Source organism: Muntiacus reevesi, chromosome 2 (assembly GCF_963930625.1).
Source record: "Muntiacus reevesi chromosome 2, mMunRee1.1, whole genome shotgun sequence".
In the NCBI taxonomy this organism is placed as follows: domain Eukaryota; kingdom Metazoa; phylum Chordata; class Mammalia; order Artiodactyla; family Cervidae; genus Muntiacus; species Muntiacus reevesi.
Genome location: NC_089250.1, coordinates 27,410,688 through 27,433,203, shown reverse-complemented (window position 1 = coordinate 27,433,203; position 22,516 = coordinate 27,410,688). Strand labels below are relative to the sequence as shown.

At 42.4% G+C, this 22,516-nt stretch overlaps 1 protein-coding gene across 4 annotated transcripts; it reads left to right on the top strand.

The window, feature by feature from the left end:
- The first annotated feature begins 196 nt into the window (after positions 1 to 196).
- On the top strand, positions 197 to 21,305 carry LOC136159193 (phytanoyl-CoA dioxygenase, peroxisomal-like). 4 transcript variants are annotated; one of them, XR_010661426.1, is made up of 10 exons: positions 197 to 337; positions 2,955 to 3,013; positions 4,004 to 4,114; positions 4,744 to 4,912; positions 7,685 to 7,766; positions 9,599 to 9,780; positions 11,702 to 11,851; positions 13,493 to 13,647; positions 15,446 to 15,537; positions 20,818 to 21,305. XR_010661426.1 is itself a non-coding variant. In XM_065921123.1 (10 exons), exons 1-9 carry the CDS (start codon positions 263 to 265, stop codon positions 15,497 to 15,499), a joined length of 1,014 nt encoding a protein of 337 aa, XP_065777195.1. In that variant the 5' UTR covers positions 197 to 262; the 3' UTR covers positions 15,500 to 15,537; positions 20,818 to 21,305. The 4 variants fall into 4 exon arrangements, 3 of the variants coding, with proteins under 3 accessions (XP_065777195.1, XP_065777194.1, XP_065777196.1); XM_065921123.1 differs by having other exon boundaries at positions 13,493 to 13,624; XM_065921122.1 differs by lacking the exon at positions 20,818 to 21,305 and having other exon boundaries at positions 13,493 to 13,624; positions 15,446 to 20,732.
- Positions 21,306 to 22,516: the final 1,211 nt, after the last annotated feature.

Below are 22,516 nucleotides of genomic sequence, written 5' to 3'. Positions count from 1 at the left end.
TGGATTAGTCTTCCTCTGGATGTGACAGAGCTGATCTCTGGACTCTTGCAAAAGCAAAGAGCTCTGGCAGGAAACACCCTCACCCAGAGGCCGGGCTGGAGAATCTGCGTGCAACGCCCAGGCCAACTCGGGAGGCGGTGCTACCCCGGCCCGCCTCCTCGTCGAGCCTCGTCCGCCCCAAGCCCCTCCCTCTAAGCGGAGGCGGGGCCCCCTACCAGAGTGAAGTGCTTCCAGGCTTGGCGCCGGGTATTGCCCTTCGGCCATGGACCCATATCGAGCTTCCGCTGCCTTGCGCGTTTTGCTGCGACACCTCGGTTGCCGCTCGGCGGGGACCGTTGTATCCTTTGGGTTCGCGGGGTTTGAGCCGGAAGTGTGGCGGCTTTCAGGGCACGTTGTTCAGCCTCCCCGCTGGCTCTTCCTGGCTCCGCAGCACCTGTCCTCGTGATGGTCACATCTCTTTCGGGCGCTGGGGGGCCAGGTCAGGTGCGTCCCGAAGGCCCAAGAGGGGACTTGTCCGCCCGGTGGGTCTGGGGCTGCTGGCTCCAGCTCCTGGAGTGACGTCGCTGCAGCCTTCCGGGCCCTCTGTTCCCCGGCTTTGGGAGGGGAGGGTCGAAGTCCGAGCAGGCCTGCTCTCTGCTGCCCTGTCACTTTCTGTACGGGACCGCACCTGATCACAGGGCTGCCCAGAGACAGAGACGAAACCCGGGGTGCAGAGCCACCTGGAGGAGCAGAGGGGTCCTCTCGGGCTGGAGCTGCCCCCCAGCTCTTCCTTCTCCAGGCGAGCCCGGCGAAGCTTACACAGTTTCCTGGAGAAGCGCTGCGAGTCCTGTGTCCGCTCCTGGTCAGGCCTTCTGAAATTAATCCCAAGTCGATCTATGCGCCACCGGCGGTGGATCCAGAGAGAGGTCACGGCGTGACTCAGAAATCAACGTGCTTTACAGAATTGTTTTTGCGTGTTCAGTGATCTCATTCAGGGCGCCAACACGGGCTGGGATTTCTTTCTATTTTTTTTTTTTTTTTTCCCCCTTAAGTGACTGCATTCGACTCTGCTCTGCTATATTTAGATTCTGAAATTTCTCCCAAAACTATTATAGTATTTCTTTTACTTCCATTGTTGCTCTCCCAACTGTGTTCTAAGCCTTGACGTATTCGAATCGTTATAAATTTAAAATCTCCCCCACAAACTGGGAAAGGGAACCCAAGTGACTATGTAATCTCACTTTACAGGTGAGAAAGCATTTGAGGTTAGGAGAAATTACCATTCCGGAGCAAGGTCATTTAACGGAAGCAGTGGGTGTCAAAGCGCGTCCCCAGAACAGCCCCCGCAGGACTACCTAGGTAGTTGCTACAAATCCAGGTAGTCAGGCTCCTCTTAGACCTGTGGTATCAAATGCCTGGGGGCGGGACGAGCAACCTGCTTTCACTTGGTGTGATACTATTAATAGTTCAGTTTTGAGAAGTGCCAACATATGGGCCTAGATATAACTAGAAGTAGACTAAGGTTTCCGGGTTCAGTCTGTTACTACTTTTAAATTTTAATTTTGGTTTTTTGTTTGTTTGTTTGTTCTTGGGGGATGGTGGGGGGTGAGGTTGTGGGAGGAGGGCGGGCATGCTCACAGCACCTAGGCTTTTAGTTCCCCGACCCGTGATCAAACCCGTCTGTGCCCGCTGCAGTGGAAGCACGGACAGGAAATTCCCTAAAATTTAATATTCTGATCTCACTGGACTTAGTTATAATAATGTCGAGGTCAGATTTTGTTTTTTTTTCATCTCTATTTCCTAGAACAGCACTCTCCAATACAAGCTCCTGTGATGGTGGAAAAATGTCTTTTGCCGGCACTGTTCAATGTGGTAGCTACATGTGGCTATGAGCACTTGAAATGCGACAGTGCACTTAAGGAACTGAAGTTTTCATTTTAATTCATTCAATTTACATAGCCAGAAATGGTGAGCGTCTCTGCCTAATTTTTCAGTGAATATGTGTGTGGTTTAGGCTTAAAGAAACTACTAGAAATTATGTGGCAATTTCCTCCCAACCTTAATGATTCCTTTAAGAAATAAGGAATAATTTTTGAAGTATCAGTGCAGTGTTTAAATGTACATAAACACAAAGAAGAAAATCTATATGACCCATAATTTGACATCTCACAGATTATTATTTGTAAACACTTTGGTCTGCTTTTTTTCCTATGTATTTACATAACTGCATAATTACATGTTCAGGACCATGCTGTCCTGTACAGATGTACTGTACAGAGTGATTTTTTAACTGGAGACAGCATCTTGGAGCTTGAACTCTAGTACGAATTTGAAAAAGTTCTATGGGTGAATCTGATATGCATCACACCCACTTCATCTGAGAAACACTGCTTTACAGAGAGATACTCCACAAAACTAACAAGTGCTTCTTGAATCAGAGTTGGCAAACATTTTTTATAAAAATGTTCTTTTTTTCTTTTTTAAATGACCAGCCAAACTGTTTCTAATATTTTGGACTAACTCCCACTAACAGAAAAACTTCTTTTGAATAGAACATGATTCTCCTTATTTATAGGATAGAATAGAATAAAAAATTTCCATTTTTATTCACTCAGTAGTTTGGTGGAAGGAATATCCAGGGGGAATAAAATAGATGGAAAGTATGAATACACTGTTGGTCAAGTCTCAGCTCAGCTGTTTTCTGCTGGGTGACCTTGGACCAGTTACTGAACCCTGACCCCAGCCTAGGGTTTCTGCTCTGTGCAGTTGGAATAATACAGCTCTTGGCTTCCAGGCACCTCCTTATTGTGAAATGAGACGATCTAAGCAGTAGTGCTTCGGAGCATTTGTGTGTAGTCAGTGTGCCTGATGACTGTGTAGGGCTGGTCTTCCCTTGTGAAAACCAATCCAGGGTGGGTTGATTCTAGAAGGGTGATGCCTACACTTCACTTGATTTGCCTTAAATCACATCCTAGATAGCTCGTCACACTTCGGGGGTTGGTTCTCTTGCCAGTTTCCATCCTCAACAATTCCAGTAAGTAGATATAATTTTAATTCTTAACCATACAATGTATATAAAGGGTTTTTTTCCAGTGATAACTCAGATATAAAGTACTTATTGTCTGATAAGAATTCATTATACAAATCCTCTGAATCCAGGTCTTGTTCTCATTAGAACAATTATGGAAAGTTTTGAAGACACCTTCTATATGTATTTTAAGATTTAGAAAGAAGAGAAAATGTCACAAAGTGCATAAGTTTATTTTGTAAAATTCAGGCATTGTATATCTCATTTAAATTGGCTAGTTTTTTGGTCACTCTGATATCTCAGCTAGCATCTTTGGTTTATCTTAAAGTCAGCGTTGAAGTGGAAGACATTGATCTCCATGGAATATTCTCATAGAGTCACAGTTCCAAACTAGAGGAATGGACAGGGGGATTTGAGTTTGTGTGTGTGCTGTACACTTATTTCGATTTTCATACTTGATTTCCTCCGTAAATGCATGAACCAGACAGTTAAAAACATAAAATATATTGTTTATTTCCTGTCTGAAAAACCATACATATTCATTACAGAATATATTTTAAAATCACAGAAATAGGGTGAATAAAAAAATAATTCAAAATGCCATTATATAAAGTCAATCACCATGAAACATTTTTGTTTTGGCTTTATTTCTTTATAGTCTTCTTGTTTTAAATGAATAGAGTCTTGGTTTTACATCACTGTCATCACATTTTAATTTAATAAGCACTGTCCTTGCTATGATATGTTCTTCATTTTTAATGTCGAGTCATATACCATTGTAAGGATATAATATAATCTGTTAATTATTCTTTCATTTCTTGGTGACAGTAATTAATGTTTCAGATTTAAAACTTAAAATTTGTTCAGATTATTTCTTTAAAGTTCTAGAAATAAAAGTGCTGAGTGGAAGAGTACAAACATTTCTGAGGTTGTTGATAAATATTGTTAGGTTATGATTTTCAAGCTGGCCTTATTTGAGATTTTTTTTCCCTTTAGGTATACTCGGGAGAATAATGTTCTAAGCCTAGAACAGAGAAAATTCTATGAAGGAAATGGATTTCTTGTCATTAAAAATTTGGTGTCTGATGCTGATATTCAACGCTTTAGGTACAGTAACACTCTTTGATATATAAGAGGAATGTGTATTCAGTGTGTGCAGTGGGACTATGGGTAGGATTACCTTGTGAGTCTTCAGATATTTTTCAGGGATCAGGTTTGTTAGGAAGCAGCTTGTTAGAACCTGGGTTTGAGCCAGAGTGGCTTTAATCTCAGCCTCTTCAGTTAATGTTGTAGGTGTAGGGCAATTTCCTTAACTTTTCCATGCCTGTTTCTATATCTGCAGAATGGGGAAAATAACAGTATAGAGTGGTTTTAGGACTCAACAGGTAAAGTGGATACAGAGTTCTTTGAACAGGGCCTGGTGCATGGTGATGCTAGGGAAGTGTTTGCTGTTTTGTTCTGATGAAACCAAATCACAAATATTTCCCCACTGGTCCACTAAGCTAAGGAATATTCTAATTCTGGTGGCGATTTTCAACTCCACAGTTAGGAGGCAGGCACTTCTGAGTTGGCCATTTTCTCCTTCCTGTCATCAGAACTATTTGACATAGGATTGAGGATCACTTAGTGCAGAGAAACCACTCCCAAGTCTTCGAGTCTTTCCACAGAACAAGGGGAAGGCCAGGCAGATGCTTAGCACCTTCGGTACTGACATCATTTACCAATGAATTTTCTAGGAATGAGTTTGAAAGAATCTGCAGAGAGGAGGTGAAACCATTCGGATTGCTGGTGATGAGAGATGTCAGCATCCCAAAATCAGAATATGTGCCAAGTGAGAAAATGATTTCCAAGGTCCAGGATTTCCAAGGAGATGAGGAACTCTTCAGATACTGCACCCTCCCTGAGGTTCAAGATCTTCCTGTGCTTTCTTTCTCTTTAAGCTAATAGCCCATCTGCATGCCTGCCTCTGAAATCTTTGTAACTTTTTTTGTTTTTTTCATTTTACCTTGCCCTTTTCTACTGGGCTTCCCAGGTGGCGCTAGTGTTAAAGAACCCCCCTCTACTGCAGGAGACTTAAGAGACATGGGTTTGATCCCTGGTTTGAGGAGATCCCCTGGAGAAGGAAATAGGAGCCCACTCCAGTATTCTTGTCTGGAGAAGCTCCTGGACAGAGGAGCCTGGAAGCTACAGTCCATGGAGTTGCAAAGAATCAGGTCTTGCCGTTTTCTACTGGGGCCCTATAGCAGTGGTTCTTAATCAGAGGCAGACATTTGGCAATGTCTGGAGACATGTTTGCTTGTCAGGCAGGAGGGTGGTGGGTTTTAATGGGTAGAGATCCGGATGCTGCTACTGGGTCCAGGGATGCTATAATGCACAGCATAGCCTGTTGCAGCAAACAAAGAATGATGCACCCCAAAATGTCAGTAGTGCCCAGACTGAGAAATCCTCATAATTTTGCTATTTTTGCTGGAGAAGAGCAGGAATTCTGTGTAAGGAGAGCACATTCTCACACTCCCTACAGGCATGTCCACGGGCAATAAAGTGCTGAGGCTTGCCTATTGCAGATCATTTTTCAATTTGTTTTATGAATCTGGTCAGCAGACGTGTCTGTTTTTAAATTTAAAGTAGGTTTCTTAAAAATTATTCTTTAAGAGTAGTTCATAGTTACAAAAATATCCAGTGTGGAATGACATGAGTGAAAAGTAAATTCTCCCACCTCCAGCACCACTCGCTGTTCAGCTTACGTCTTCATCTAGAATCGTTTCAGGTACAGTCAAGCAGATATGTGTTTGTATAACCCCACCTATTGGGTAACAGGAAGCATCCTGGTTGTCACCTTGTTTTTCCCACTGGTGGTACATGTGAGACTCCATTCCGCTGGCGTCTATGGATCTACTTTATGCTTTGTAAACTATTGCATAGTATTCCCTTGCATGAATGTTTGGCAGTTTCTTTTTTATTATTTTTTTCTCATTTATTTATTTTTGCTCATGCTGTGTCTTCGTTGCTGCGCATGGGCTACTCTCTAGTTGAGGTGCATGGGCTTCTGATTTCAGTGGCTTCTCTTGCTGCAGTTCACAGGCTGCAGAGCTGGCGCTGGGCAGTTGTGGTGCGTGGGCTTAGGTGCTCCTTGCGTGTGGAATCGTCCTGGAGCAGAGATCAAATCCATTTCCCCTGCACTGGCAGCGGGGTTCTTATCCACTGTAGCATAAGGAAGTCCTGTACTATGGTTTCTGACCACTCATTTAGAATGGTTTCAAAGGACACTTTGCACAAAATACTTATTAGAACTTATATCCCAAGTGCTGTTAGAAAGTCTGATTCATGAAGACTGCACAGCTGAGGCACCTGGGAAGTCTGGCCTCTTGAGCTGGGGACAAGGAGGGATGTGGCCCCTCAGAACCATGCATTCTTCCCAACCTCATGTCCTGTTTTGGAAATGAAAATCGTGAAGGTGGATCTTGATAAAAGCTGGAAATTATCGGCAACATGCGATAGAATGTCTTGTCAGGATGTTCCTATGTCTGTAACTTGCAAACCATGTGTCTGGTGGTTCATGCAATGATCTTTTAGGAGGTAGTTATTCTGATAGCTAGGTATTTATTTTAATATGTATTGGAAAATGAACCAGCACCTCAAACCCATGATTTCAAGAATAGTATTAATCAGGATAAGACTAAGATAAGACATACAGAGAATATCCGCTAAATATATTGGGAAGTTCTTCAACGCAGAACAGAAAATCTGAGGATGGCTCTTGAATGATGACCATTGAGAAAATCACAGCCTAGGAGAGATAAATTGGAAGACTGGGATTGTCACGTACACACACTGTATATAAAACAAAGGACTAATAATGATTGCTGTATAGCACAGGGAACTCTACTCAATGCTCAGTAATGGCCTGTATGGGAAAAGAAGCTCAGTGTATATATGTATATGTATAACAGTCTCATTTCAGTATACACCTGAAACTAACACAACATTATAATTCTACTATACCCCACTCAAAATTTTTAAAAAAAGTAAAGAACAACCTTTTTACCATTGTTTGAATAACCCCAAAATGACAAAAACAATATTTTTATTAAAAAAAACAAGCATTAGGCTGGACTCCTGGGATTTTTGTAACATTTCAAGTGTTTTATACTCAAATTGCCTACATCCCTTATGCAGAAGAGATCATATAAGTGAAAGCCATAGAATGTGCTTCATTTTTTGGAGTCAGACAGAAGTAGAGATTGAATATGGATGTGAATTTGAGCAAACTCTGAGAGACAGTGAAGGATAGGGAAGCCTGGTGTGTTGCAGTCTGTGGGGTCTCAAAGAGTCAGACAGGACTTAGTGACTGAACAACATCATCGTCTTTTTCTTTCAATTGGCCGTGCCAGTTTGGGCATCTTTTTCATTGGAGGTTTAATTCCTGCCGTTCGTAGCTGGTGTCTCAGAAAAACTCATGTCTCTCTTGTAGAAGAAGCACTTAGATTTTCAGCTGGTTCCAAAAAGCCTGTTTGAGAGTGTTTCCGATGATTTCCAGTTACTCACTTTTGCGTGGTTTGTTTGCAGGTCTGTGAAATATTGGTTGACTGATTTAAACGATGCCAACTGGCTTCTAGTATAGATAGATGTATTCTGTGCTGCATGCTTGTGCATCTGATTTCCCTCCTTTTTCCTTAGATTCTGAAATATGTGGAGTGCTTCACCGGACCCAATATTATGGCCATGCATACAATGCTGATAAACAAACCTCCAGATTCTGGTAAAGAGCTCTTATTGATAAAGGAAAAGAAAAGCAAAGAAAGAAAGAAGAAAAAAAGAAAGAAAGTAAAATAGCAAAGTGCACAACTGCTAAGTTTTTACATAAATGAATATATATACTTTCACTTAAGGCTCAAAGTAGCTTACATCATAACAACACTGAAATATAATAGTGATGTCGATGTTAACTATAGGGTTATTGCTGGGACTGTAGACAAGTGGCTTCTGAAAGATGCAGTTTAATAAAACATAACTGTCTCTCTACCCCACAGACTCCTGATATTCAACATCTCTAAGCATTGTTACCCACTCTCACCGATGCATGAGAGTGTGCACTTTGCCTTCCTGATCTGAAGACAGTATTATTAGTAACAAATTTAAAACTGATTTATGACATACCATAATTATTCTTAAAAGTCCCTGTACTTGGTAAAATGTAGCTTCTAAGCCCTCCCTGCTAGAGAGACTGATTCAGAAAATAGAACCTAGAAACCTGGATTTTATAACCGTACTTGGAGATGCTAATGCAGATGGCTCTTGGGCCACACTGAGAAATTCAGCTGTATCAGTGGCAGGAAATCAGCCAGTAGAGATCTTTGATCCGTTTCTGCTTTGCCTCTGTCCTGCTGGCCAAGAGAGGTTTATGCGCTAAGCCTGTAGCCTAATATCAGGCCGTTCCCTTCCTGGGTGTCCTGGCTGGAGAAACCCCCTGGCCTGGGGGAGCCACGTGCAGAGGGCAATTCTAGGGGGGACTGTGAGTGTGGGCGGAGTATCTCTGATTCTCCACAGTGACTGTACACCAAATGGCTCTAGTTTGGTGGTGAAGCCTCTGAGAGTCCTACTATTTATGTATTTAGTTAACTAATGAATACTTTTAAAATATCAGCCACTTAGTTTATCAGACAGTCTCAGATTTGACTACTCTCTTTAACTAGTCAACCTTTTTCGGGAATACCCTCCAATGTGTTGGCCACCTGATGGGAAGAACTGACTCATTAGAAAGGAGTCAGTTAGAAAGAGTCAGAAAATCTTTCCCTGATGCTGGGAAAGATTGAAGGCAGGAAGAGAAGGGGACAACAGAGGACGAGATGGTTGGATGGCATCACCGACTCGATGGCATGAGTTTGACCAAGCTCTGGGAGTTGGTGATGGACAGGGAAGCCTGGCGAGCTGCAGTCCATGGGGTCGCAAAGAGTTAGACTCAACTGAGCGACTGAACTGACTTGGAACATGCTAAACTCTGTGCCCAAACCAGAGTTATGGAGGAATAAAGCACAATGGAGATGATGACATATGCACAGATTTCTAAAAAATAGTGTAAGTATTCCTCGGTTACCAGAAGCTCAGAAAGAATTACAGGATCCAGAGGCTTTGTGCTTATTCAGTCTTCTAATTTGGAGAAGGCAATAGCACCCCACTCCAGTAATCTTGCCTGGAAAATCTCATGGACGGAGGAGCCTGGTAGGCTGCAGTCTGTGGGGTTGCTAAGAGTCAGACAGGACTGAGCGACTTCACTTTCACTTTTCACTTTCATGCATTGGAGAAGGAAATGGCAACCCACTCCAGTGTTCTTGCCTGGAGAATCCCAGGGACGGGGGAGCCTAGTGGGCTGCCGTCTATGGGGTCGCACAGAGTTGGACACGACTGAAGCGACTTAGCAGCAGCAGCAGCAGCAGTAGTCTTGTAATTTGGTGCTCATCTGTAGAGGCTGATTTCATTCAGCATTGTCTCTTCTGTTTGGCTTTTGCAGGGATAGTTCATTGTTCTGGCTTTACAGGCAGAGGAGAAGAATTCTGGGACTCGAGTTTATTTTAACAACAGATTCTGTTTCAGGCAAGAAGACATCCCGTCATCCCTTGCACCAGGATCTGCACTATTTCCCGTTCAGGCCCAGCAATAGCATCGTTTGTGCCTGGACAGCCATGGAGCACATTGACCGGAACAACGGCTGTCTGGCTGTGCTGCCGGGGACACACAAAGGCCCCTTGAAACCCCATGATTATCCCCAGTGGGAGGTAAGTCTGCTAGATGGCTGAGTCTTGATCAGCACCTTTTGTTGTTTTGATTTCACATCAGTATACATAAAGAGCTTTGCCAGTAAGATGACATTTCCTTTCTTAGCAAAACATTGTTCTAGGATTTAGAATGAGGAGCAGGGAAAATTCCAGGATGTCTGATCAAATGATCACCCTTATTCTTTCAACAAGTACTTGAAGGCCAACCAAAGAGGTGGACTTTGGTGATGCTATAAAAGATCTGAGATTACAAAGCCTAAATGCAGAGGTCAGACACAAACACCGTAACAGCAGATGTGTGAGCCAAGTGAGTCATACACACTGACTGGCAGTTCTCTCAGTGAAGAAGAGGATCATCTGCTTCCACCTGGAGAGACCAGCAGAGAGAGGCTCTGGGGAGGACTGAGCAGTATTCCATTATGAGGCTGTTCCATGGTTTATGAATTCAGTTGGTGATGCTGGAGAACTGGTCAATGCTTTGGGGCCCATGAGTGAGGAGATCAAATCATTTCTTCAAGAACCTGGCACAGAATGTGTTGCAGGAGTAGGAGTCCAGAGACAGAGAAACCAGAGAGGACACCCATAGCGTTTTAGATGTAAGGCAATAAGCTCTCAGAATCGTGTAATGATGAACAAGGTCGGAAGAGCACATTTTTTTAAGGCAGAAAGAGTACACATGTTTCTGTGAAACGTAAAGAATATGGCTTTCAGGACTTCTGTGTCAAGTAGTTAGAATTCTTGAACTGAGGATTAGTGCTAGGTGAAAATACGTTGAGACTAGATTCTGCTATAAACTCTGAAATTCTTCAGTTAAGTTGTGGTTTAGGAAAGGTTGTTGCAAGCAACAGAAGTGGGCTCTCAATGATTCAAGCTGAAGGGAGGGCCACAGGAACATGCAGCATCCGTGGGCAAGCTGCCAGCTCTGGAGGGTGAGGAGGAAAGAGGAAGCCCTTCTTCAGTGGGAAGAGTTGGGCTGCAGCAACTGGAATGGTCAGGTGAACCTTGACTATGTCCAGTCGCTTCAGTCATCTGCTCAGATTCAAAGTAGAAGCAATGGGAGGTCAGACGAGCTTATCTTGCTCACACATGCACATTGGGCAGGAGGCAAAGACTCAACACAGTGCAATAGGGAAGTAGTCATTCCCAAAAGGAATTTGAAGTTGGAATAGTCTTAGGAATGGAAATGGAATGCTGTCCTCCAAAGACCCATAAAAGATTGCAAACATTGTTACTCCTCATTTCAGTTTGTTTCATAAAGATATAACTATTAATGCAATAACTAACTTTGAAAATATTTTTAAAATAGTGAGAAAATAGTTTGAAAGCAAACAATGCTTTTTGTTTTTTTCTCTTTGTGCATTGACTGACCTGGAAAAACAGGGAGTGGAAAATATTTTAAAAGTTAATGTTTTAATTTACTATTCTTTCTTTACTCTGGATGTTACCTATGTGGTTTCTGGGCTAAGAAAGACCGAGCATTTTCTCTCTGCGCGTTGGGAGATTCGTTAGCTTCTCAGGGATACTCCTAAGTAATAGAGGAGTAATTGCTGCAAGTTCCAGGTGAGGAGAAGAGCATGCTGGGAAAGAATGAGCATGGGTTCACCAGGAAAGGTGGTCTCCTGCATTCCCACAAATGCAAACCTGATCTGGGTCTTCAGTTATCATTCAGTAATGAGCAGTAGGTGGAAATTCCAACTTTTTCATCAGGTCTAAAAAATTCATGATTTTAACGTCAACACATGGCTTTCTAAAAGCGGTCAACTGAGAAGGTTTGGTATATGGAAGTTTTTTAAAATCTAATTTATTTATCTCTTCCTCTTGAAAGAACTTAGAGAAGCTTTGTTTTCCGTGATGAATCATTGATAAGAATTTTAATTATTGGCTTCTTCACTTTTAGCCTTAGCTTCTCTCATGTTTTTAGGGAGGAGTCAACTTCATATTCCACGGGATCCAGGACTATGACAAAAACAACGCCCGGGTGCACTTGGTGATGGAGAAGGGAGACACCGTTTTCTTTCACCCTTTGCTCATCCATGGATCCGGTCGGAACAAAAGTCAAGGATTCCGGAAGGTACACGTTCACATCATAGCACTGTTTGAAGATGAATGCATGAGGAAGAAAAGCATCCCAATACATGAAAAGTTACAGGATTTGTAACTTTTAACTCAGCTGCCCTTTAGTCTGGTGCATTTTCCAGGAAATATTTTTGTCTCCCTCGTCCTTTGTTGCTTACAGCAGTAAGAAGCCAGATGACCTTAGGATGCCATCACTAGTGGACATTCTTGGAACTGCTCCAGACAGAGAGCTTAGTAACTTGGCAACTGACAGCATGTTTTCAGAGGAAAAGACAAAGGCAGACATACATACCAAATAATAACATTTGGAAAATATACAGCTCATAGAAGGGGAACGTCCGTAATATTATTGCTATTGGTTAAGATATTATTGATTGGAAAGGAAGGTGTGAATTGGCCACCAGGAAATCAGATATGGCCATATTTTTCAGTCCTTAGCCTCAGAGTGTTTTCAGCTTTATGAGATCAGTGCTTACATTAAAAACTGACAGAATTTCTCATAAATTCCCAGATTTCTTGCTTCTCTAAAATTCATCAGCTTGATGATGCGCTGGGCTCACATTTCCCTAGGATGACATGGCTGTTGATACTAAATATTAGTGTCTTCTTTGCGGCTGAGTGAAGCTTTCCAGTTTATCGCAACAGCCCTCTTGTCTCCCTGTGGCTGAGGGTTAGTTGTCAGATTTCATCCTCCATTCATTCAGATATCCACCAGGCTCAACAGGACTGACATGAGCGCGAGGCAAGAAGGCAGTTCCCTCAGAGGCTCAAAAAAACTCAGTATCCAGTTAAATAAAATCTTAATGCCTTGGTTAAAGGAAATAAAAATTAATGCCAAAAAGTCCATGGGTGACCACAATGCCAAAATTAAAAGAGAAAAATCAGACCTCCTGAAACCATGACACCCATAACTGTGACAAAGGGGGATATAGGCAGTTCACTGGAAATAGTGTGTTTTAGTATACTAATGTGGTGGTTTTTCAATATTTTTGACTGCTTTAAAGTTGGGAAAATATTAACCCTTGAAAAATGCATAACAGCATACAGGTAGGAGTGTACATGTCTTCTCTTTTGCCTTAGGCTCCAATGTGGTGTAGAATAGTACTAGGGTTTCCAGGGGAAATAAAGTTTGTGACTCAACTGCCTAGAAATCTGTAAGAAGTAGGAAGATCTTCTGATGGGTGCATTCATCCTAAGATAAGTTGTTCCAAGGAAGGTGAGTTTCAACTATTGCCTTGCAAGTTAGATCTGTTTATAAGTCCTTTGAGACTGGGGAGAATCAAGTAACTTCCATCTTAGCTTCAAAAGGAAACAAGATGAGTATTTTATGTGAATGCTATCAGACTGGAACTGTGCTTTGGATTGGAGAGGAGTGTCTGTGTATTATTTTCCCTTGCAAGGTCTTTTCAGTTTTTCTTCCGCTATCACCTGTGGCCATTGAAATACCAACTCATTACAACCTCCAGTAACTTCTGTAACTGAGAAGGTGATGAGAAACCCTGCAACACATTCGTTAGTAGGACTTGGCAATATCCACTCATTCGAAAAATCAAATGCTAAAAAGTTAAAGACTTCTTCCTTACATAATTCTGTTCCCTTCCCCGTATACACTTTTGGATCATAATAATTTCCACAGGCAATTTCCTGCCATTTCGCGGATGCCAACTGTCACTACATAGATGTGGAGGGCGCCAGTCAAGAAAACCTTGAAAAGGAACTTATCAACATGCTCAGGAAAAAGCATGGATTTAAAGACATCACTCTGAAGGTGTGTTTGTATGAAATGACAAGGTAAAGCTCTCGGTTGTTTTCTTCAGATGCTTAATAGTGTCATACCTGATTCATTTTGAAGGTATAAAGTGCTTATGTTTACAGCTCCTTTTGGAAACCTTGCTGAGACCCTCTAAGAATGACAGTCGGTTTTATTTGAACTGCTTGATTACCGAATGTGGGGGTCCTATATTCTGTAAGTCTTTGGGCAGGCCATCGTGTTCCAGAATGGACAGGTAGGAGAGGAAATAGCAGATTCAGAGATGAGGAAATGGAAGACAAAGCAACTTTCTGAACTCATAGCTGTAAAAGGTTTCGGCTGTCAATCACAGGCCTCTTTTATTTATAAAGAAAGCATTCTCAATCAAGTATTTATTAGGGTAGTTTGCACTGGGATTTTAAGGAGAGCCGGCATATACTAGAGATGGGAGACAACTGATGCTTTTCAGAGTGGTCTGAAGACAGTATTTCATATGCCTACCTAATTAATCCACCTCACCGTAGATTATTTTTTTTTTAAGTTTTGCTTTGCATTGGGTTATATAACCAATTAACAATGTTGTTATACTTAGATTGTTTGTTTTTTACTGGTGAACATTCCATGCTGTTGGTGATCAATAGCAAATTATCAGTCAAGGCAACTAAATAAACTTAGTCTGTATTGTAGATGATTATTTTTGGGGCTCTGAAGCAAGAAGCTGAACTTGTTAGATAATTGTAAATGCATCATCTATTCTCAGGGTGACATGACCCCCAAGTAGACTGAATGTAATGACTACGCAGGGCCTCCCAGTACTTTGAAGAGCCTCGCATGCCACCAGCAGCTTTCTGAAACAACTTCCCACCTCAGGAATCTTCCTCCACCCTTGAGCCACTTTCTGTCTAGAATCTCTGAATGAATCCCCATATCTGAAGATGCTCTGGCCTCACATTCCCACCTCCTGGATGGTTTGTCCTTCCTTTGTCCAGTATTAAATGTCCTAGAAAGGCAACCTATTTTTCCAGTTGGGTCTTCCATCCAACACCTTGATATTTACGGCAGAAAAAAACATATATATTCTGTTTGAGGTTGGTCAGGTTTCTAATAATCAATCAGTTCCTCTATTTCTTTTCATGACTGTCTCAGCTATAGTTTATCGACTTTACTTAGAACAACAACACTAATTCTGCTATAGAGTTCTTTGCGGGCACAAAAGCGAGTCCCTGTCCCTTTTCTTCACCAAAACTCAATGGAGCAGTCGAGATAGCTCCAGGCTGTTAATGAGAACATGAAGAGTTCAAGAGACTGGCCTCAGTTACTTAAGTGACCGAGATTTCAGAGGAGGTCCAATTCCAAAATCATTCTTCTAGCATACTTTGCTGTTTGCAGAAAAATAAGCAAAAAAGTTTGAATTGTCTTATTAGGAACTAAGAAGGAAAAACCAATCCAGTAGCCTAGGACATCATTTGCAGGAGCAGATCACTCAGAACGGGGCAGGCAAACATCACCAAGGACAGCAGGAGCTTAGGTATTAAACTGCTTTGTGAGCAAACATAACAACAGCCTGTCCGAACACCTGTAATCAACACAAGTGCCAAGTAAAGCATGATGGCAGTGTGAGGACTCACTGTCTTGGCTTATGAAACATGATTTTAGATATTGGCAAGTAAATTAATTGGAGTCTCAGAATGTGGTTTTTATTTACTAACTCATGACTATTATGGAGGGCTGCCTTTTCCCCCCCTATTTAACAATGACTAGATGAAAGAAATCTTTGTCTTATGGTGAATAGGTAAATCCAAGTTCCCAGAAACTCACTGTGTTTGGTATTATTTGCAGGATGTTTGGAGATTTCGAGGGCGTGTCGTGAAAGGAGAAAGAATCAACCTTTGAAATAGCTCTTCGCTCAAACTCTTGTCAAGAAAACCAAGGTGCAACATGATGTCAGAGGAAAATCTTTTCTCAATGAGATGATGTAATCGTTTCTATCCATGTTAACAAAATCCAAGTGCACGGATGCAGTTCTTAATTGCATATGGGTAACAATGCAGTATGGTGGGATGCCTTTAATGGATATAAGATAGTAAAAGTGAAACATTACTGTTTTAAGGAAAACTTGGGGTTGCAACTAACAAAGGTGATGCATAAAGAAGTGTGTTAAATTAGTTTCTTTCTTTCAGTTAACTCTTTACACAAGCAAGGTTTAATGCTCTGAAACAGAGAACCCACCACCTCCCAATTTTGTGTTGTGTGAGATTTCTTTTCAAATATGGAACAATGAATATTAGAGGTGCAGTTAGTGAAGGGCCTAAGAAGGGTATCAGGTTGTAAAATAAGGGTGGAAACTCACGTTCTAACACAGGATTCCTTCCATGGCCTCTCTAGGCCACCACTCTCCTTAAAAACACAGACTGAATCTTTCCAAGTCTTTTTCTCTAAAGAAAGAAGACCAGGGTTAACTTTCTCTGTGAATTTGTATTTGGCATGGCAGCTGAAAACATTCAGCATTTATAAATGAAACCTAACCTCTTTCAAGGTTCCGGAAAGCATTTAAAATAGCTTTGGTTTGGATATCAAGTGACATGAGCTACAGAAAATTATTTAAATAGAACATTGTATTTCTCCATCAGCTGAGGGCAGCAAGGAGTCATAATTCTTATTTTTAAAAATTCTAGTTGAAGCTTTAATAAGAAAAACATAATAAGGAAGAGTCCCTTTCTTTAAGTAAAACGTGTTTTCCTAAGTGTCGATTCACTGTTTCTGTCACTTTCTCTGTAAGGACACCCAGTTTAAGCTCAGGTTCAGGTGGAAGCTTGGGAAACATGAGAATCCCTGCAATGCTCTCAGGACTATGGAATAACTGGAAATAAATGTGTATGTGGAAAGTCAGCATAAACAGCATGTATGGGGCACTGTTTGCAAGAAACTGTTCAAAGTAAGTTTAAAATACATTTGAAAGCTTCAAGAGGAAAATCAGACAGCAGAATGTGTCATCTTCTTGGTGCAATTTTGAGTGAACTGCAGCTAGTCAGTCAGGAAACATTTCCCCTCTTTTGTGTCCCTTGTTTCAACTAGTTCATCTAACAAATACCCAAGCATCTGTTACTGAATGAGGTTCTTTTTGCACTAGTTTCTAGAAATGTTTTTCAAGAGGAAATGCTCTGACCAGAGATTTGCAGCCAAGAGAAGAGACAGAACAGTCTCAGGTGTGCCTCCTCCAAGGAGTAGGGGAGCGCTCCATGTGGAAGCGCATGGAAGCACAGGGGAAAGGGGACCGGGAGAGTGCAGTTAGGTATCGTCTTGATTATTGTGCGCAGGTGTGAGTAAGCCTCAGGCCTCTGAAAGCTCAGAAGTAGAGGTGCTTGGCAGAGACTGGGACTTCCCAAGGTAGCTCAGCTAGTAAAGAATCCACCTACAATGAAAGAGGCTTCCGTTACTTTGCTGGGTCAGGAAGTTTCCGTGGAGGAGGTGGAAGGTTGTTGCTGAACCGTGAGAGACTCTGGGATTCTTGGCCTCCGGAGGAAAAGAATTCAATCCAGGGCCACAGACGAGGCTTGATTGCTCATAGTTTTTGTGTAATAAAGTTTTATTAAAGTATGAAAGAGATAGAGAAAGCTTCTGACATAGATATCAGAAGGGGGCAGAAAGAGTACCTCCCTGCTAGTCTTTAACTGGATGTTGCACAACTACTAGCAGTTTGCTAATTAAAGAAAGGAAATGTCTCAAAACTCAGAGAATGAGTTGAGTCATCTCAGAGGTGAGTCATAAAATGATTGACATGAATCTTGAAGAAACACAGATTTCCATACAAATATATAGTTTCATTAACATAAATAGCATATTAAAAAGCAGAGACGTTACTTTGCCAACAAAGCTCTGTCTAGTCAAGGCTATGGTTTTTCCAGTAGTCATGTATGGATGTGAGAGTTGGATTATAAAGAAAGCTGAGAACCAAAGAATTGATGCTTTTGAACTATGGTGTTGGAGAAGACTTGAGAGTCCCTTGGACTGGAAAGAGATCAAACCAGTCAATCCTAAAGGAAATCAGCCCTGAATATTCATTGGAAGGGTTGATGTTGAAGCTGAAACTCCAATACTTTGACCACCTAATGCGAAGAGCTGATTCATTTGAAAAGACCCTGATGCTGGGAAAGATTGAAGACGAGAAGGGGACGACAGAGGGTGAGATGGTTGGATGGCATCACTCACTCAATGGACATGAGTTTGAGTAAACTCTGAGAGTTAGTGATGGACAAGGAGGCCTGGCTTGCTGCAGTTCATGAGGTTGCAAATAGCTGGACACGACTCAACTGAACTGAACATAGATTAGGAGAACAATATATGAGTATAACATACTGGCTTGTTAAGTCAGTTCTGAGCCTTAAGTCAAAATGGACTTGAAGACAGAGTCTAGGGTAAATGCATAGTACATTAACATAGCTTAAGACAAATGTTTCCATAAGGAAAATGCATTGGTTAGCTCAATGTTTGAGAAAAGTTCAGGTGGAACTAGGTGTCATTATGGCAACACAGAATTTTAAGAGAAACCTCTTTTTAAATTTGTATAGAGAAGGGGAAAAAATATAACACTAGTTTGTTTCCTCCTGCCACTTAAGGGAGAGAGGAAAAAAAAAAAAGTCTGACACTTGCAGCCTATTTCCTCCGTTTGGAAACCCCTGGCCTTCCTACCTGTTACCCTCTCAAAGGGATAGGCTACCCACTCTGGTATTCTTGGGCTCCCTGATGGCTCAGGTGATAAAGAAATGGCCTGCAATGTGGGAGAGACCGGGTTCGATCCTGGGTTGGGAAGATCCCCTGGAGGAGGGCATGGCAACCCATTCCAGTATTAGTCCATGGGGTTGCAAAGAGTGGGACACAACAGAGCAACTAAGCACAGCGGGGACCGAGTGGGGTGGGGTTCAGCCCTGTGGTGTCAGAAGTTCATCCAGCAGACACTGGCACATTCCCAGATGGAAGGTCGACGGTCCTGTTATAGCCACGCATTCTGGGACACAGACTCACGCAGAAGGACAGTGCAGATAGTGGAGTGCATGCAGTTTATTACACTGGTGGGCCCAAGGCAGAGTCTCCTCTTAGCCAAGGAGCCTGATTGACTTTTGTGGAAACCTTATATACCTGAAGCATACTGCTCAAGCCCACATTCCCAGAGTCCTTAAACCTAGCCTGGAAAGTGTTAAAGGGAGATACAGTCAGGTTACAGCCATGATTCATCATCAGAAGGTCAGCTGGTTATACACTAGCCTACACCGGGGGGGCCGTAAAGATTACAAAGGTGACCGACTACATAGGCGATTATCACCTTCTTTTTGGTGAAGGGATATCTTGGTATGGAGTCTGGTGTTTATCAGTCTGGGAGGCCAGTTCGACTATAGATATGTTATCCCCATGACTACCAGGCACATGGTCCAAAGCTCACTGAAAGTGCAAGATGTTGTTTCCTTCTTTTTCAAGATGGAGTCAGCTCAGCCTGTTCCTTTCCTCCCTCATTCCCCCTTCTTGATGCTCTCATACTTCCAGTGTGAGCATCACTCATTGGGGTGTACTGCATTTTAGGTTTCCTGGTATATATATGGGTAAATGAAGTTAGCCTCTGTGATACAAAGTTGATAACACACCAACACATTAGAGAATACAAGGTCCACTTGACAGAATCAACAGAACAACTATAACAATGGATAATATAGTTTTTCACCAATCACCCTTTACCCATGATAGAAGAGAAGTCCAAAAAGGCAGATTATCATCAGACATAGCTTTTACCTGACCTTTCATGTCATCGAGGGTAGCTGATATATTGCCAGATAAATCAGGAATATATACACAACATTCAACTTTAATTATACTGCAGGTCCCTCTTTGTGCTGAATCTATGGTTAGTCTCAAGATGATCCCGGCAAGTCCTTGTAGCAGCAGTTGATTGTAGAGGTTCATCTCTTCCTCTTCTTTCAGATGATCTTGGTTTCACAGGGATCAGTGGGGTCCTTTTGTGTAGTCCACTCAGCATCCTCCAGGTTTGCATGGTATGCTCTCTTCACCCTTGTGTGGTGCATCCAGGGAGTGACACCGGCAACTTGGCAGCCATAGGGGTGGTGAGAACAACAGATAAGTATACGGACCCTTCCAATCTGGGGTCAAGGAGTCGTGTTTCCAGTCCTTGACCCACACCTGATCACCAGGCACAAATTCATGAATCTGTTCCCCAAGGGGGAACGTGCCGGGAGCTGGCACACGAGATCCCACCCATGACAAGGTCATGAGGGAGAAAACCTGACGGGCAAGGCGGATCAGGTTTTCAGGGAGTCCAAAAAGCTGCCCTTGGAGCTCACCTTAAAGATGATATCTGTCTTTCTGATGCTTGCTTCAATAGACTACTCCCTAATTTCTGTAATACAGGCAGAAGGCCTTCCCTGATCTCTTTCCTAATAAGAATCAATTTAGAACTTTAATCAATAAGTTTCCCAGGTGGTGGTATTTTATGAGATTATCCAGGGTGAAAGAAGTGTTTTAATTTAAACTACTTTGCTGGTATTAGTTTGTTTGGCAAATGTGTTTATGCCCTTGGTATTAATATGCATGACTGCTTATAATGCCCTAATCATAAAACAGCATAAAGAACCCGATCACATAAAGGCCCTAATAGACACAGAGCCCTTCGGGGGTGAGGAAGCCCTATTAGAGAACATAAAAGTATTATTCTGAAAGTGGTTAAAGATTTAGAAAAATAAGAGTTTAAACCTGTTAATTTTAACCAGGAATGCTAAACAGGGGCTGCCTCACTGGAGCTGCAGAGTCTTTGTGTGGTAAACCTTTTAGATAAATTTAACTGATAACTTCTGCAAAAGGACTGACCTTTGTGTTCATTAAAGAATAGATTACGGAAAACAGCTTTACATTCACCTAGGTCATAAAATGTCAATAGGCCCCAAGGCCAGAAGATAATGTACAAGACCCTCATAAACAAAGAAGTATGCAGAAAGCACCCTGGTTTCATGAAGAACAAGCTGATGTAATGTTAAACTATCTTCCCCTTAGAAATGTACTAATTTAGGGTATAAAAACCACGGTAAAAAATAAAGCATTGCCAGACTCTGCCAGACCCTGCAAACACCCCCGTCTGGTCATTCTCTCTCTCTCTCTCTCTCTCTCTCTCTCTCACTCTCTCTCTCTCTCTATCTCTCTCTCCCTTGCAGACTTGGCCCTATCAAGGCTGGTTTCAAGTATCTTCTCTCTCCTTTTCTCGCCGACGCCGTTCATCCTGAGGGTATCCCCTGGATCCTGCTGAGGCTGGACCCCGGCAGGAACGGCACCGTTTTTTGTACAGACTTAGCTACCTGATTTATTACCTTACCCAATTGTTCTATCTGCTGTGAAATCTCATCCCCCGTTACCTGGGGCAAATTTGTTGAAACCTGTTTTATTATGGGTGGGGCCTCCCATACACAATTTCATATGGAGAATAGCCGTGGGACCGTGGGGTCATCCTGAGTCTGAGCAGAGCCATCGGAAGCAAGTCCACGCAGGAGCAGTCATTCTCTATGATCCACTTGGAAAGTGTCTCTTAAGTGTCTGGTTGGTTCGTTCCACCATCCCAGAACTCTGGGGCCTATATGCTATATGTAATTTCCACTTGATATTTAGAGCGTTACATACCTGTTGAATTAAATCAGCTACAAAGGCAGTGCTGTTGTCTGATTCTATACTGGTTGTGAACCCAAATCTGGGAATTATTTCTCAAAGCAGACAGCGAGCCACCATTTGCTTTTTCAGTTCAGGTGGGGAAGCCCTTCACCCATCCTGAGAGTGTACATACACTGACCAGTAAATAACGATAGTGTCAGCAGGGTTTCATCTCGGTAAAGTCCACTTCTAAATGTTCAAAGGGTATAGTGCCTTTTACCTGTATTCCTGGAGGTTTTGGTTTATATCCAGGGGAAGCATTGACCTGTGAGCAAGCAGAACAGTTCAAGGATTCCATTCTACATAAGGAGGAAAGTCCTGGAATTAAGAACTATTTTCGAATTAATTCTTCCATTTTGTCATGTTCCAAGTGAGTTGTCTGGTGAACCTGAGATACTCGAGTGGGGGCTAACGCCTCGGGTACCAGTAATCTGCCATCTGGCAGTTCCCACCAACCTTTTTCATTTTTGGTGGCCCTTCTGCTTCACACAGCTGGTCTTGGGCCAGATTATACTGTGAGAAGTCAAAGTTAACTCAGGCATTTTTGAGAGTACAAAGGTTCTGATAGATCCTCCACCAGCAGCCCCAAATTTCTCGGCTGCATGTTTTGCCGCTTTATCTCCTAGTCCGTTTCCTGGTGCTTGTGGGGTATCATCCTTTTGGTGACCCTGACAATGCATCACTGCTACCCTTTCAGGTTCCCATACAGCATCTAATCCAGTCAAGATCTCTTCTTTGTTTTTAACGTCCTTTCCGTTGACTGTCAGAAGACCTCTCTCTTTATATAAAGTCCCATGAACATGTCAAGTAGCAAAAGCATACCTGGAGTCTGTAAATGTTTGTCTTCTTACCTTTTGACAGCTAGAGGGTCCGGATTAGAGCATATAGTTCGGCCCGTTGAGCAGACCAGTGAGATGGCAGAGAGCTAGCCTCAAGGATGGATTCTTCCATAACTACTGCATATCCCGACAGTCGTTGTCCTTCTTTCACCAGGCTGGTGCCTTTGGTGTACAGGACCAAATCTGGGTCCAGGATTGGCTGGTCTCTCAAGTCAGGTCTGCTGCCATAAATTTCTTCTAGGATTTCCTTGCAATCATGTGGGGGCCCACCTTCTCTCACAGGAAGGAGAGTGGCCAGGTTCAGAGCCTGACAAGGCTCAATAGTAACATGGGGTTCTCCCATAACAGTCTCTGGTATTGAGCAATCTGGGAT

Excerpts from the sequence above, each read along its gene's own strand:
- LOC136159193 (XM_065921123.1), top strand. The coding sequence starts at position 263 with ATGGACCCATATCGAGCTTCCGCTGCCTTGCGCGTTTTGCTGCGACAC. Across the intron at positions 338-2,954 it reads GCCGCTCGGCGGGGACCGTT|ATAGCTCGTCACACTTCGGG; the intron begins GTATCCTTTGGG and ends ATCACATCCTAG. Across the intron at positions 4,115-4,743 it reads GCTGATATTCAACGCTTTAG|GAATGAGTTTGAAAGAATCT; the intron begins GTACAGTAACAC and ends TGAATTTTCTAG.